The sequence below is a fragment of the Plectropomus leopardus genome, chromosome 19 (assembly GCF_026936395.1).
Source record: "Plectropomus leopardus strain MGB_pleo_1.0 chromosome 19, ASM2693639v1, whole genome shotgun sequence".
In the NCBI taxonomy this organism is placed as follows: domain Eukaryota; kingdom Metazoa; phylum Chordata; class Actinopteri; order Perciformes; family Serranidae; genus Plectropomus; species Plectropomus leopardus.
The window spans coordinates 22102501-22116517 of NC_142194.1; the positions used below are offsets into that span (position 1 = coordinate 22102501).

A 14017-nucleotide genomic window follows, 5' to 3' on the forward strand; every position below is an offset into this window, starting at 1 on the left:
GTCACGCTCATGGCGACACATCAAAGATGCAGAGGAGACCTGATGATGCCTCTCTGAAGGCTCCAGCTGTGTTACTGCATGGTGAATCAACACATTCTAAAAAAAAAGAAAAAAAAGACGACAAACAGCACAGACCATGCCCATTTCCAAAACAACAAAAACTGCATGTGTTTTTTGAATGTCACACAGTTATTAAAAATTAGACAAGGATTATGTAGAAACTTGTGTTGGGAAAGTTCTCGCCCGTCAGTGATGACACGACAGTAGCAAAGGGATATTAACAGGGTAGTATCATTAGAGTGAGGTGTGCAGTGTATTCAAATATTTGCACAAAATGCAGCTTTTAATTACCAAACACCTGATGGTCTCATAGTTACAAATGAAAATAAATAAGTCAATAAATAAATAGTCTTTTTCAACTACAACAGGAAGCTTTTGCTGCTCTGTTTTTTGTTTTTTTTCACAGTCGTTTGCTGTGACGTATGAAACTTACCGGATTCTCCCCTTTTCAACCTTCCAACTAAAAATCAGCAGCCCATCTTTATTCATGAGCTTATTTTGACTTCAATCATGGTCCTTCTGAGTACACGTGCTTTGTAACATTTCAAATCAGTGCTCAAGTACATCTACGGATAATCACTCCATCCTCTGCCCGTTAAACGACTTTCTTCCCTCTCCGGTTCCTTCCCCTCTGGCCCTGTTTCCCAGTAGTAAACACGCACCACACCCAGCCTCTGTCTCCACTTCAAAACTTTAGACCGTCATGGGAGCTGGCTACAATAACACTGGATTTCTACACTTGCCAAGCAGACAAAATACAGTAGTGCTACAATATTAAAAAGGAGAATAAGTCCTTATATGTCGAGCTTATCACAGCTCTGGAGGCCGAAACGCATTAAGAGCTATTTGGATCTTTGTCAAAGATGCTTTCCGCCGTAAGTGCATTGATTGTTTCCATTTGGCAGCTGTGCACCAGCAGGGTTTGTGGTACCTTAAACCATCTTCAGATGTTTTTGTAAAGGCAGTGAGATGAAGGCAGATCTGTTCCTGTAAGAAGCCTGATCATAGACAACAGAGAGGGCAAATGTTACAAATGTAATTTTTTTTTTTCATTTCCGCTTGATTCAACATTCTGCTGTGAGGCAACATCTCAATCTGGCTTTGTAAACACAGACACAATATGGCAAAACTAGATTTTTATCCATTGGATGTTAGTTGCATGACTTTTGGCAGTGGCTGCATGTCATTTCTATCAGTTTTTAGCGTATTGTGGAAAAAAAGGGGAAATACAAGTAAGGTGGAAATTCATCTAGCTGGTCCTACATCTAGCTGGTCCCTCGAAATTAAAAAGTTACAATCTCAAAGATGTCTGTTTCGACAAAAAAAAACGCAGTATCTCAGACATGTGTTAAAAAACAACTCGTGCTAGCTTCGCCTACTATCCGGTGGGTCAACTTGAGTAGTAGTGATGCATGGGTCATACCACAAACCGCAGGTCCTACAGGCTGACCTGGAGGTCGGGCAGTTGGTTAGATAATATCACGGGTTTCCAGCAAGGCGAGTCATAAAACGACAAAGTAGCATTACGAGTAAGTTGTTATAATTTACAGAAATATTGTGCAATAACCCAGTTTTCATCTTCTTGTCCTGTCTCCTCTCTGTTCTGTGTGAAACACTGAAACTACTTGTGTCATTTCTCCACAATGTTGGCTAAGATGCATTTTCACTTAATTGCAAGTTAACAATGTTAAACCCTCAATATGCCCACATATCAACGACAAACAGGAGAGGAGAATGAAGACAGCACTGCCGTCAGCTATAACTGCTTCAAAATGAAACTATATCAAAATATAAAGGACGTAAACCTTCCTAAAACTGCATTGTACAAAAATTAATTGCCTCAGAATGTATTTTAATAGGCTTAAATACGCGGGGCGCTCCACTAGGTAAGCTATTGGGCACCCTGTGTATTAAGGCTATAACTTTGCTGCAGCGGCCTAAGATCTGATTCCAACCCACGGCCCTTTGCTGCATGTCATCCCTTTGCTCTCCTGCTTTCAATCTGAGACTGTCCTATAAAATGAAGGCCAAAAGCCCCCCCAAAAAAATCTAAAACTAGGCCATAACAACAGAATATAAGAGACCAGCCTTCCTAACACCATGAAATGATAACAGAAAAGCAAAAACATGTTTAAATGGCATATGAACTGCAATAAACTGCCAAACAAACTCCCTAAAATCACTCGCTTACGAAACCATGTTGTCATAGCAAACTAATCCATTATACTTGACATATTCATCACTAAAGCAGTGCTTACAGCTCAAAAGGACGAGTCTCAAATTACTTGTCAGACTTCGTGTTCCTCCTCAGTGTCACCACAGTCTGCACGGACACACTGGATGGCGTTGTTGTCTGCATATTTGATTATTTTTTCTATTTGCGCAGACAAAATCTATTTTCTATTTTCTATTTGCAGGTATTTGAATACTTTATATAACATTAGCATGACATATTTGTTTTATTAGTAACTCTTATGCTATTACTGGATTAAAAGGTAATGCGTTATAATGCTGCCTTACAGATACATGTGATGTAACTATAGTAACAGCAGTAACAGTCGTAAACAGACACCCAATTCATAATACTGCAAATGTACGGGCTCAATCACTGTTACTTCTTTTAGTGATAGGAAGTGGCTTAATGACATCCTCTGAGATTCTTACTTTAAACTGTCCTGTCTGAAGTGTGCAAACAGAGTGTCTATGAAGCCAAACTGGATCAAATTTTCTCAAAATGTGATTCGGCCTCTTTTGACTATTTGAGTACAAATCGCCTCCCTCTTAACCACTTATTTCCCAACTAAACTAAGTCAAAAATAAAAATTCTACCACCAGGCCTTGAACCCCTAACTTTCAAAACCCTAAATTAAAACATTCAAATCATGACCGTCAAAGCAAAAACATTCAAACAAATACATTCAAAAGCTTCATTTCCAGCCCTAAACTCAAACATCCACTAACACCCTTTCATAACTGAGCCACCTCGAGCCAAACACTGCAGCATGCCAAGCTCCGATCCCTCACACCCCCGAAAAGAATAAAACCTAAAACTAAAATCCCCCTTTGCCTTCGCAGCCTCGCAGCCTCAGAGCACTGGTCTAGGAGCTGATGATCTGGCCTGACCAGGTCTCGTGCTTGGTGCCTGGATTCAGGTGGGTGAGCACCACCTCGACAGCCTGGATCTTCTGGTTTTTGGGAGGGATGGGGCACACTTTGTACGTGACCTCGTCCCCCTCCATAGGCACGTACTCTCCATCAATGCTGTCCAGGAAACACAAACAGGATTACAACGTCATTAATGGGCAGTGTCTTTAATAAATGTAAAGTCTGAGTTGACTCTGCCTCAGCTACCTGCTCCCAACAGATACTACAGCAATTCAGTACAGCACATCCAGAAAGTTAACTCTTTAAAAGCTAGGCACGATTTCTTTCAAAAACACTGGAAGAGGTCATTAAGCAACAAAAGAGGAAATTAATCAAAAATTGGCAAAAAAAAAAAAAAAAGTGTGAAATATACAAGAAAATTACCCTTATAATGTTTTTTAAAAGAAAAAAAAATTAAAACCCTTAAACATACTTTAAAAAAAAAAAAAAAAAAAAAAAATAAAAGAAGACAAAAGACAAAATAAAAGACAAAGAGAAGAGAGAGTTGATTGGTTGCTCTGTATAATCCCACGTAGGTAAAAACCTCTGTTGGGGTGCTCATGGAAAACAGGAAACAGTAAGATGAACAGGACAGAAAATCAGGCACTCCAAAAATGTGGAAAATGAGGAGGAATTACATGAAAAAGCCTTGATTGTAGTAAATAAATCATTAAAAAAGCCAAAAGACAGCTCTGCTCGTACACAGCTGCCAAAAGAAAAAGACATTTAAAAAAACAACATAGGCATGACCTGGGAAATGTGCTTAAAAATTACAATAATTGTGTAAAATAATTTTAAATTACGATCATTTTAAATAAAGTTTTTCCCTAGCTTTTTTCTTCATTTCCCTAGACATTTTTTCTAGTTATTTTCAAATCATTTTCTAAATCTACTAATTTATTGCAATTTGCAGAACATTTCTCACCAAGTTGCTCAATTTTTGCCCCATGTTTTTGGAAGACATTGCACCAATGTGCTCAGGGTTCAAAGGTTTAAGTACTTAAAAAAGGGCTTCTGAAAGCAGCACAGCAAAGGTGGTGTCGTTTCAGGTTTCGAGGAGTTAATTGATAAGTAATGTTACCAATGACCAATTAAAGAAAGAGCTTCCAATTTCCAACGCTAGTCTATTTGAAATTGTTTTGTGACTCTTTGTAGTCATTTTGCATCTTTGTGTAGGGATTTGGTGTCTCTCTGCAGTTCCTTCGTAACTCTTTTTAGTCATTTTAAATCTCTTCCTTGTTGGTAATTTGAGAGATATTTTGCAGTTAAAATCCAGGGGGAGGTCCTGACACTTTGGGTCCCTAGGCCTGCGCCGGGTGAGCCCCTTCAGTGATCCATCCAAACAACGAACCAGAAAACCCTAACACAAGCCATGAAAACCCTGAGACTCACTCAGAGATGTGGACAAAGATGTCCTCTCCTCCGTGAGAGGGGCGGATGAATCCATGACCCTGAGACCTGGAGAAGTTTTTACACACCCCTCTAAACACTGGACCTGATTTGGCTCGCACTGTCCTGGAGACAAAGAGAGACAGAGACAGAGAGAGGGACTGTGAATCATAAATCATTCCCGTAATTATGTCTGAGACATTATTTTTAAGCTTTTGCATGTCCAACAAAGCCATTTCTCAACTGTTTTTAACCTACTCACGCTGAGTATGTGCGGGTGCGTTTAGTGGGCAACGGGCTAGGCAGCTCTCCGGGCTGTGGCGGTTTCCTCTCCCTCTCCCAAACCCGACTGCCCTCCCTCAGGAAGGGGAAGGAGAGCTGCAGCGGGGTCTGAGGCGAGGTGAGTGGGAGCGGGTGTTCCGCCGGCGACGAGGCATCTGGGTCTGACATCTTGACTAGTTACAGGTAGGGGATTTTTTGTTTTTGTCTGTCTTAGGTCTCCTCCGATAGTGCACAAAGAAGAAGAGCAAGGAGGGTTACACCTCCTGCATGGCAGAGCGTGTGTGAGGGCGAGGTGGTGGAGGAGGTGGAGGAGTAGAGCAGCAATACCCTGCAAGAAATGAGCATAGGATGAAAGATGGCAGAGACTGATAGGGTTAAAAACCCTTTGCAACTGGAGCAAATTAGATTTCTTTCAAGACCATAATAAGGCAATGAGCAATTTTACAAGAAATGATCCCCCCAAAAAATGAGCAAGAAAATAACAAAAGTTACAAGAACATTTCCTGTAAATTAGCAAAAAAAACAAAATAAGGAAATGACCTGAAAAAATGATAAAATAATATATGATATATTTGTCACATAATTTTAAATATATAATTATGACAAAAAATATTTTCTTTACATTTTTTTCCAAGTTTTTCTGTATTTCTCTTCTTTTTTGGATTGTAGGGACATTCCTTGCCAAGTTGCTCACTGCCCTTTTTCTTTTTTCTTTTTTTTTTGGTCATTTTTAAGTTTTTATTTAAGTTTTTGGTTTTCTCAAGCATCATATGAGGTAAATAAAAATTTTTTAAAAAACAGACACTTCAATATAAACAATATAACTATGTTAACACAGAAAACAACAAGCAAAAAACAAACAAAAAAACACAAACAGCACATAAACATACATCAGCACATAACCATAACATGATAAAGCATTTTATAATTTTTTACATACTAGATTAATTAATTTAAGAAAGTAAATAAAAATAAGTCTTCCTTCATACTATAGGCACCTATTTGCACCATTTAAATAATTTAAAATGTTTCATTGCCTTTCAAATGAAATCAAACCATTTCCCCAAGGTTTCACAGGGTTAATTACCAAAGTTGAAAAAGACATCCAAAAACTGCATGTGTGCTTGGTATAGCTGTCTAAAAACAGTGATTTGTTAGTACCAGTCCTGTACACTTCCCTGTTTCCAAACATCTATATTAACTCAAAGAGATAATTCAATTTCCATACTGGAAATGTAGAAAAATCTTCCAATTTGATCATGGCATCTTCCATCATTTCCTCCGGCTGGTGAATACTCTTCCCTAACAAGCTGATGATCACACTGTTGCCTCAGCTGATGGTTTAGTAAACACAAAAAAAGAAGCCAGCTCTCTTCAGTCATCACAAGAGGTTTTAGAAACGCAAGCCTGTTAGATGTTGTTTCTTGTCGACACATGCGAGCACATTTATGGTGTTTTTCCACTGAAATCTCCAAATATGGTGACTGAACATTTCAGATAAACAAAAGGTTTAAATGCTCCTCCATGAGTTCAGGCAAATCTCTTACTTCTTAGAATAAATAAACTGTTAAAAAGCACACTGGATTATCTAAAAAAAATCATTGTCCCAAAGCTAAAGTAGCTCACTTCATCAGCACTGTGTCATATTTATGATATAGCTGGATAAGGATGACACGTTTATTGTCATTATTTCACAGAACTGAAATGATAGCTGATGTATTGCAGACCCCTTCACAGATTGTACTGTAGCTTTGAGGGGGGAAAAAACTTTGTTTATTTTGTCATATAACAAGAATTTGATTTTAAAGAGTTCCTGAGGTTTTCTTGGGAGCAACTGTGGAAGATGCCGTGAGAAAAATGAGACTAACAGAGCAATTCAATTTCCGAGAACCAGATTGTGATCTTGCCGGCTTTGAAAAGGTCCTGAGACAATGTAAATAACAATCCTGCCTCGCAGGGCCTCGACTCGGCTCATCAAACTTTATTATATTAAAATCCCCTCTCACACAGAGTTGCATCCATTACAGGACTCTACTGTGTTTTCAAACAACGAGCTGCTCTCTGAAACACTTCAGTCAGTTTAGGAGGAATGAGCTTCGTCACGGTGCCGTGACACCAACCCAATTATCATGTAGTAACTGGGAGATGTGATGTGTGTATCATTAGCTGCCTCATGACTTTCACTACAGACACAAAAGGCTGCAGGGCATTGTTCTGAAGGAGCCACGCTGAAACCTGCCACACAGACGTGGGTGGATGTGTTGTTGGGGTGATGAGCAGCCACCTCCCCGTGAATTTTACTATTGATATCACAGGCTGAGTGTTTGACAGAGACGGATGAATCCAGTGTGTGTCACAATGAATCCCACAGGCTCCATTCAATATCACACTCTACCTGTCAGGCTAAATATAGGCTAGCAGTTTGCGTGAGCAGTGCGAGGTGGTAGCTGTCTTTATGCTGGACAGTGAGATTGAAGGCTGGAGGCTTTAAAGCTTCCTGAGGCCGAGGTTAACAAGCCTGCCATGACATGTAAACACACTTCATATCATCAGTAGAGAGTGTGTATCCTTTTTTTTTTTTTTTTTTACACGGAGATGGCACTATAGAGCAGCAACGAAGTCCCTTCTTTACGCTGCTTTGCATCTGTACACAGAACGTAAAAACAACGGCAGCATCATGCTGCACCCATGAGTGATTTTAGGCAGCATGCCAGCATCGTGGAATCAAAAGAGGCATAACAGACGTTTAACACAACAGCATCTCCCTCTAGGGTGATATATAACATACGCATCAGCAGCACCTGAACAAAAATAGAGTGGTGCAGGAATGAGTCCGAAAACCCAAAAATGAGTTGGCATTTTTGCACTCCGTTACCTCGTCTCAATGTGTTTTTGGTTAGATGTCTGAAATAAGGTCTGTGTGTAACACAAGCTAAGGAGACTTTCACATTCACGATACAGAATGCATCAATAATTACCCCACTCTTAAATTTGAAGCTTTTGTTTCTTTAAATAGGTGATTGCTAACAACTAGATAAATGACACTACAGAATGTAATCACAAGCGTGACTCTATAGCCTCATAGTGGTGGGATATTGAAGTTTTGTGACCACAGTGTAGTTTTTTACAGCCAAACGATACAATACGATACAATACGGCTCAATGCAATACAACTTTATTATCAGTTTACACTAAAATTCAGTTTGCGTCCACAGCAAGGTCCACTTAAGACGTTGACAAACAAATCAGATAAACAACTACACAACAGCACATACCCATAAAAAAAACATACTATTTTCTACAATGATCCAAAGTCCAAAGGAAAATTCCCATGGGCTTTTTGATGAGAGAAATAGGGAGACACTTCCATGTTGGCCTACACAGAAACTCTATGAGGGTAATACAGAGAAAAAGGTTTTGCAAAGCTATCGATAATAAATGCATATTACACTGCACACTGCAGGATTAACAAATTATGTTAATATCATGTTAATTTAATCATAAAATTTGCAGGTTTATGGGTTAAAGCTTATAAGGAACTTTGTGAGTGAGAGATTGTGCTGCAGCATTCATTTATTTTTCTGTTATTTGTCTCTGCAAAGCCAGTTTCAGAATACAGTAACTGTGTGTTTGGGACTGAAACAATGCCTCTTGTAAACAGACCATTATTCCTCTATTGATATTCTTTGGAAAAACATATTTTCCCTGTCAGATGGATTTAAAAGAGGATTAGAAAAGGGCAAACTGTACTTTAGAGTAACATGAACGAGGTGGTGTGGTTTAGGTTGGCACATCCAAAAAGTACAAGAGTTCAGAGGTCCAGCATCACCACAGGAGAGACTTTAATCTGTCCGGTTTATAAGCTCATTTAGTGAAAGACAGAGGCTTTTATCCTCTGGTATCATGCTGGATGGTGTTGATGAACACACACAACTGTCATGGTGGTGGCACAGGGGAGTAGAAGACTGATACCATGACTGATGGATGACAAGGCATTAATATGCAAGCCTGAATAATTCACCAGCTTGACTGGTTGAGTTCCTCTTCTTATTGGGCTGAAGGGGCTCCAGCACCTGCCACTTGATTTCTTATGTGCCCTTTTGTCAGGGTATGTGTAATGGGTTTTATTATTATTTTCATTATTAAAGAAGCAAATACTTTTGAAACTGGTACTACAGGACCAGAGAAAACAGAAAAAAGGATGCATTTGTTCAAGTGGCAAAAAACCTACAACTACCAGAATGCACTGCACCTCATCAAACCCTGCTGTGCAGAATGGACCATGTGAAACAATGGCGGCCAGCCGGATCTCTTATTCCTGTTTAACAGTAAGCCAGAATATGCTGCTGAAAACATTTAAGAGAAATATGCAACGCTGTAACAAAATCTTGGTTTATGTTTTTAGTGTTTGATCAACCTCCGTTTTCACTGCGCAGGAAGTAGTATAGCGCCCACTTCCTGTTCACAAACTCACGCCATAATAGCAAAACAAGACGTTACAAAACATTTCTGAAAACATTTTAGGCAAGAAATAGGCAGTGCAGTAACATAATCTTTATATAGATCTGATCAGCACTGCCTAGTTTTACCGTTTGATTGGACTTGGGTCCCACTTTGAGGAACAGAGAGAGGGGCGGGTGTGGCTCTTGAACGGCTCGTCGAGTTGGCTATTTGGTGGCAGCGGCAGGGTTAGCGGTGGTTGGCGGGCAATACAGAAATGCAGAGGTACAACCTGTAGTTTGAACAACAGCCCCAAGAGCGAGCGAAACACTGCCAGATGACGTTAATTACATAATTTGCCGGTGTTTTGCCAAGCGCTAAGAGCGATATCAGCTGAAAATCGGCAACATATCCTCCTAAGGCCTTTCTATGGCCCTTATCAAAAAGAATATTTAATACTTAAGGGAATACTTCGACAATTTAATAAGTTTTGGAAACTTCACCCTGTTTTAAAAATAATTTTCTAAAATTTCTTACAATTTGCAAAGTACTTCTTGCCAAGTTGCTCATTGCCTTTTTCAGCCATGTTTTCAAGAAATCAAGCCCTTTTGCTCATGGTCCAAAGGGGCAAATACCTACTACTGAAGGGGTCTGATGGCAGCACAAGTGATGTGAATCCAGGTTTCAAAGGGTTAAGGTTAGGAAAGGATCATGTTAGGGCTTAAAATACCTGCTTTAGGTGGCACAATCAAGACTGGAAATACCACCGATGTCTCTCCAGAAACCAAACAATTTTGTTGTTTGTTTCAAACAGTGGTCTGAAAATATTGTTCCATGTGCCCCTTTTTAATTTTGAGCACTCGCACCTGTAAAGGTCTCTGCATGGCCCTAGGCCAGAAAATGGACTTGATAACGGGTCTTCAGAAACATTTTTAAATCATGAGCGTGAGGGGAAAAAGAGGCCAGTTTGCAGACTGGACTGGAGAAACTGGAGGAGGTTTGAAAAGACAGACAAAAGGCCAAAAGCACCTCCCTGTGAAACCAGGGCACTGAGGCTGTCTGTGCTCCTCTGCATCAGCATGGGAGGCACGTCACCTCCTCTGCACACACACGCACACACACACACTCACACACACACCGAGCCTGTCTTTAAACTTTAAATTATCCCTTTAAAGAGACAAACGGCCTGTTTCATGGTAATAATGTGTCTGAAAGTGACGCTGGCAGAGCCTAAATTATTCACTCCAAAATAAAAGCCCTTCAGGCGGCTTGTTTCCAGAACATTCTCACACTGTGGCAGCTCGAGACAACAGGATGCTCAGCTGAGGCACAAAAATGTCACACCAAAAAAATGCGCCATAAATGGGCTTTAAAATAAATACATGTAAATGTGTGCTCAGAGTTAAAGACTCGTCTTTTTATGACGAATCTGCCGGGGAGCGACGCAGACACACACACACACACACACACACACACACACAACACACACAGAATAAAAGGCTCGCATGTGTTAAAGCTACAAATCGCCCACAAACCCCGATCGATTTAACGATTAGGCCCACTTACCGTAAAAGCGCCGATCAGGTGTCGGTCAGACGTGCGCGGTGTTTTTTAACCTCAATTATGTAATGAAATCCGGTGCGAGCTGCGGGGACATGTGGAGAATAAGTCCGAGGATGTTGGTATGGATGCGGCGCACACAGGCGGGATGAAAAGCAGCAAATGAAAAGGAGGCAGCGGAGATGGAGATGGGGCGGGGGTGCGGGAGGAGGGTGCATGGGGTTACTGAGCTAAAAACAACAGCGGGCTTCAGCTTCAGCTCACTACAGTCAACTCTTTGTTCTCCGCGTGCATCATGGAAACGTTGTGCTTCAAAAACATTGAGATTTGTGTCAAACGGACTAAATTTCATTCAGAAATATTGTTCGTGAAGCTTTGAATGTCCCTCGAAATGAAAAGTCGAAGTCAAATCACAAGTAGCGCCAAGTCAGGTAATGTGGGACACATAGAGGTTTACAGTCTTAGGCGATTTAAATATTGGCAGCCGGTCACTGAACATGTTATTTAGTAGTTGCTAGAAAAAAATGTATTGGTCTGAGTTAGGCCTAACTATTATGGACAGGGCAGAGAGTAAAAAATAAAACTGGACTTGCAAGGAAAGCCATGTTGCATGTTGATTTTCACATTTTGGGAGGAAGACTCCTGCAGCTGCAACATTAAGTGTATAACATCAAAACTGTTTTATTGATGAAGTATTTTATGTGTTATGAAAATATTTTCTTGATGCACTTTACTTTTTATGGGGTAGGGTTTTGAGAGAGTACTTAATATGTTATTTCCATTACAAATAGTGGTACTTTGCTATAGTGTGGAGTAAGTTTAACTCCCCCCCTTATTGAAAGAAGATGTATTCATTGTATTACAGGCTGTGTGTGACAGCTTTGGAACCTGAAGTGTGCTGCTGGCATCCATCCTCCTTTTCCACAAACTCCCATTCACTTTCAGTGGATCACTTCCTGCTGTGACGTCTCTGATGACATCATGCATTTAGAGCTGTAAAAGACTTTTTGAATCGCACCCAAGGGTGTAGGTTTTGTTTCAACATTTGGGGCACTCTGGTGAATTTTTCTGCACCAATTTATAGTTTTTATGTCCCTAATTTTATCAGAAGTCCTCTGCTGCTTTCGTGTTTTGGTTGGGGAGGACAAAAGCACATGCTCTAAATATTGAGGGGGGGTTAAAAGAGTATTTTTTATTTATTTGTTAACTGCTCTGGTGTTGCATATTTATTGTATGTTGCTTTCATCCCTTTCTTCTACAAGGGGACACTGAGGAAATTCCTCCCCATAAATAGAGTCTGTGACATTTCAGAATGACCACTTTGTTTGAAGACACTTTTTTTCTACAGATTGGATACGTAGAGGAGACAAGTGTCCCTTTATGGAGGGCTGACAACATTCTTACAGCCGCTTTGGACCATAATAATGAACAAGAGGCACGGCATGTGTAGAAATATTCAACTACATCCCAGTTGATCTTCATGTATTCAGGCTGTGCTGTGTCAGGCCTTACCTTTAATCAGCTGTGTCCTGGTTGTCGGCTATGTTCAAAGCAAATCGAGGCCTGACAAGTGGAACTAAAAAGAAAGATCAGAAATAATCTCTTAATACAGGGTTTTAGGAATCAGAACATGCCAAATGTAAATCCCTCCTCTGTAAAGGCAATGCTGGCATGAATTATTCAATTTTTCCTTTTCCTCTTAATGTGTGTACTTTGGTTTGCAGGTACATCTGAGATGTTGCTCAAAACAGGGTTCAATTATTCAAATTTAAACATTTATAGGAAAGATAAACACTTGAGTGTAACTGGTCCTAAAAAAATCTTAGTTGTAAAGCAATGTTGAGGTTTGTCTTACCAACACTTGGCCTCAGGCAGTAACATAGTCTTAAATTCCAGCTTTTGAGAGAACTCCAGATGCGCCAAACTTCCAAATCTGCTGTGATCCATTGTGCTGAATGATAAATCCCACTTGATCATGGTAGCCAATCAGGATATGTACGCCTCCCAAACAGCATATAAGGGCAGGTGTGCCATATACAGAGAGTCTGACACATGCTTGAGATCTGGGGAGATGCTACCAAAAAAGGCTGTAAGAGGAAGAGCTTCAGCAATGGTGAAATTGACTGTTAAATGAACTTAAACAAAGTAAATGTGATTTCAAGTGTCAGCAGATCCTTTACTTTAGTAAAAGTACAAAAACCACACTGTAAAGATACTCTGTTACTTGTAAAAGTCCTGCATTGAAAATGTTAAGTAAAAGTTTGTTGGTATTATCAGTAAAATGCATTGAAGTATTACAAATAAAAGTACTCTGCAGAAAAGTTTAAATAAATGTAATATTTTGTACTACTTATATATGTGTTGTACATTGATGCATAATGCACATATTTTCAAAAATATTTATCAACTTTACATACAGTTTTGTACACTGTCATGAAGCCTGAGGTACACATTTTTGTATTTATATATATTTTCCCAATTTATGTACTCAGCATATTATATATATTTTACTTTTGTAAAAATTATATGTATATATATATATATATATATATATATATATATATATATATATATATATATCAAAATAGTTGCCAATTAATTTTCTAATCAATTGACTCTGTTTCAGCAAAAATCTACATATTTGTAAAGTAACTAAAGTTATTAAATAATTTTAGCAGAGTAAAAAGCATAATATTTCCCTCTGAAGCACAGTGGAGTAGAAGTAGAGAATTGCATGATATTAAAATACTCAAGAAAAGTACCTCAAATTTGTACTTCAGTACAGTACTTGAGTATATGAAATTAGTTACGTCCCACCTCTGGTCTGCAGAGGGACACAAAATAACTGCAGAGTTCCCAAATACTTTCAAACACAAAATTTGTAAAATTATTCACGAGTTTTGCAAGAACCCATGATAAAGAAAAAAAAATGATGCTAAACTTACCTGGCATTATTTAAGCTCAGACTCGATTTAAACATAATTTCAGCAAGCTGATGTACATGAAAGTAGAGATGAAAAGCGAGGGGAAAAAAGAGAAAAACCTCTGTGATGGTAAACAACATGTCACATATTGATACATATTCAATACTACATTACCTCAAAAGCTACAGAAAATAATTTTGCTATCCACAGAAGATTAC

The 14017-nt window shown here is 39.2% G+C and overlaps 1 protein-coding gene across 1 annotated transcript in view; it reads right to left on the bottom strand.

Moving 5' to 3' along the window:
* Positions 1-13350, bottom strand: part of csdc2a (cold shock domain containing C2, RNA binding a) — a 13497-nt gene extending 147 nt beyond the window's left edge. Inside the window, exons 1-6 of the mRNA XM_042507392.2 lie at positions 12731-13350; positions 12388-12451; positions 10882-10960; positions 4856-5203; positions 4597-4719; positions 1-3321 (exon numbers count right to left, since the gene is read on the bottom strand). The exon at positions 1-3321 is cut by the window's left edge and continues 147 nt beyond it. Of these exons, the coding sequence (XP_042363326.1) occupies positions 3159-3321; positions 4597-4719; positions 4856-5043 (474 nt within the window). The 5' untranslated portion in view covers positions 5044-5203; positions 10882-10960; positions 12388-12451; positions 12731-13350 and the 3' untranslated portion in view covers positions 1-3158. The remainder of the gene's footprint in view (positions 3322-4596; positions 4720-4855; positions 5204-10881; positions 10961-12387; positions 12452-12730) is intronic.
* Positions 13351-14017: the final 667 nt, after the last annotated feature.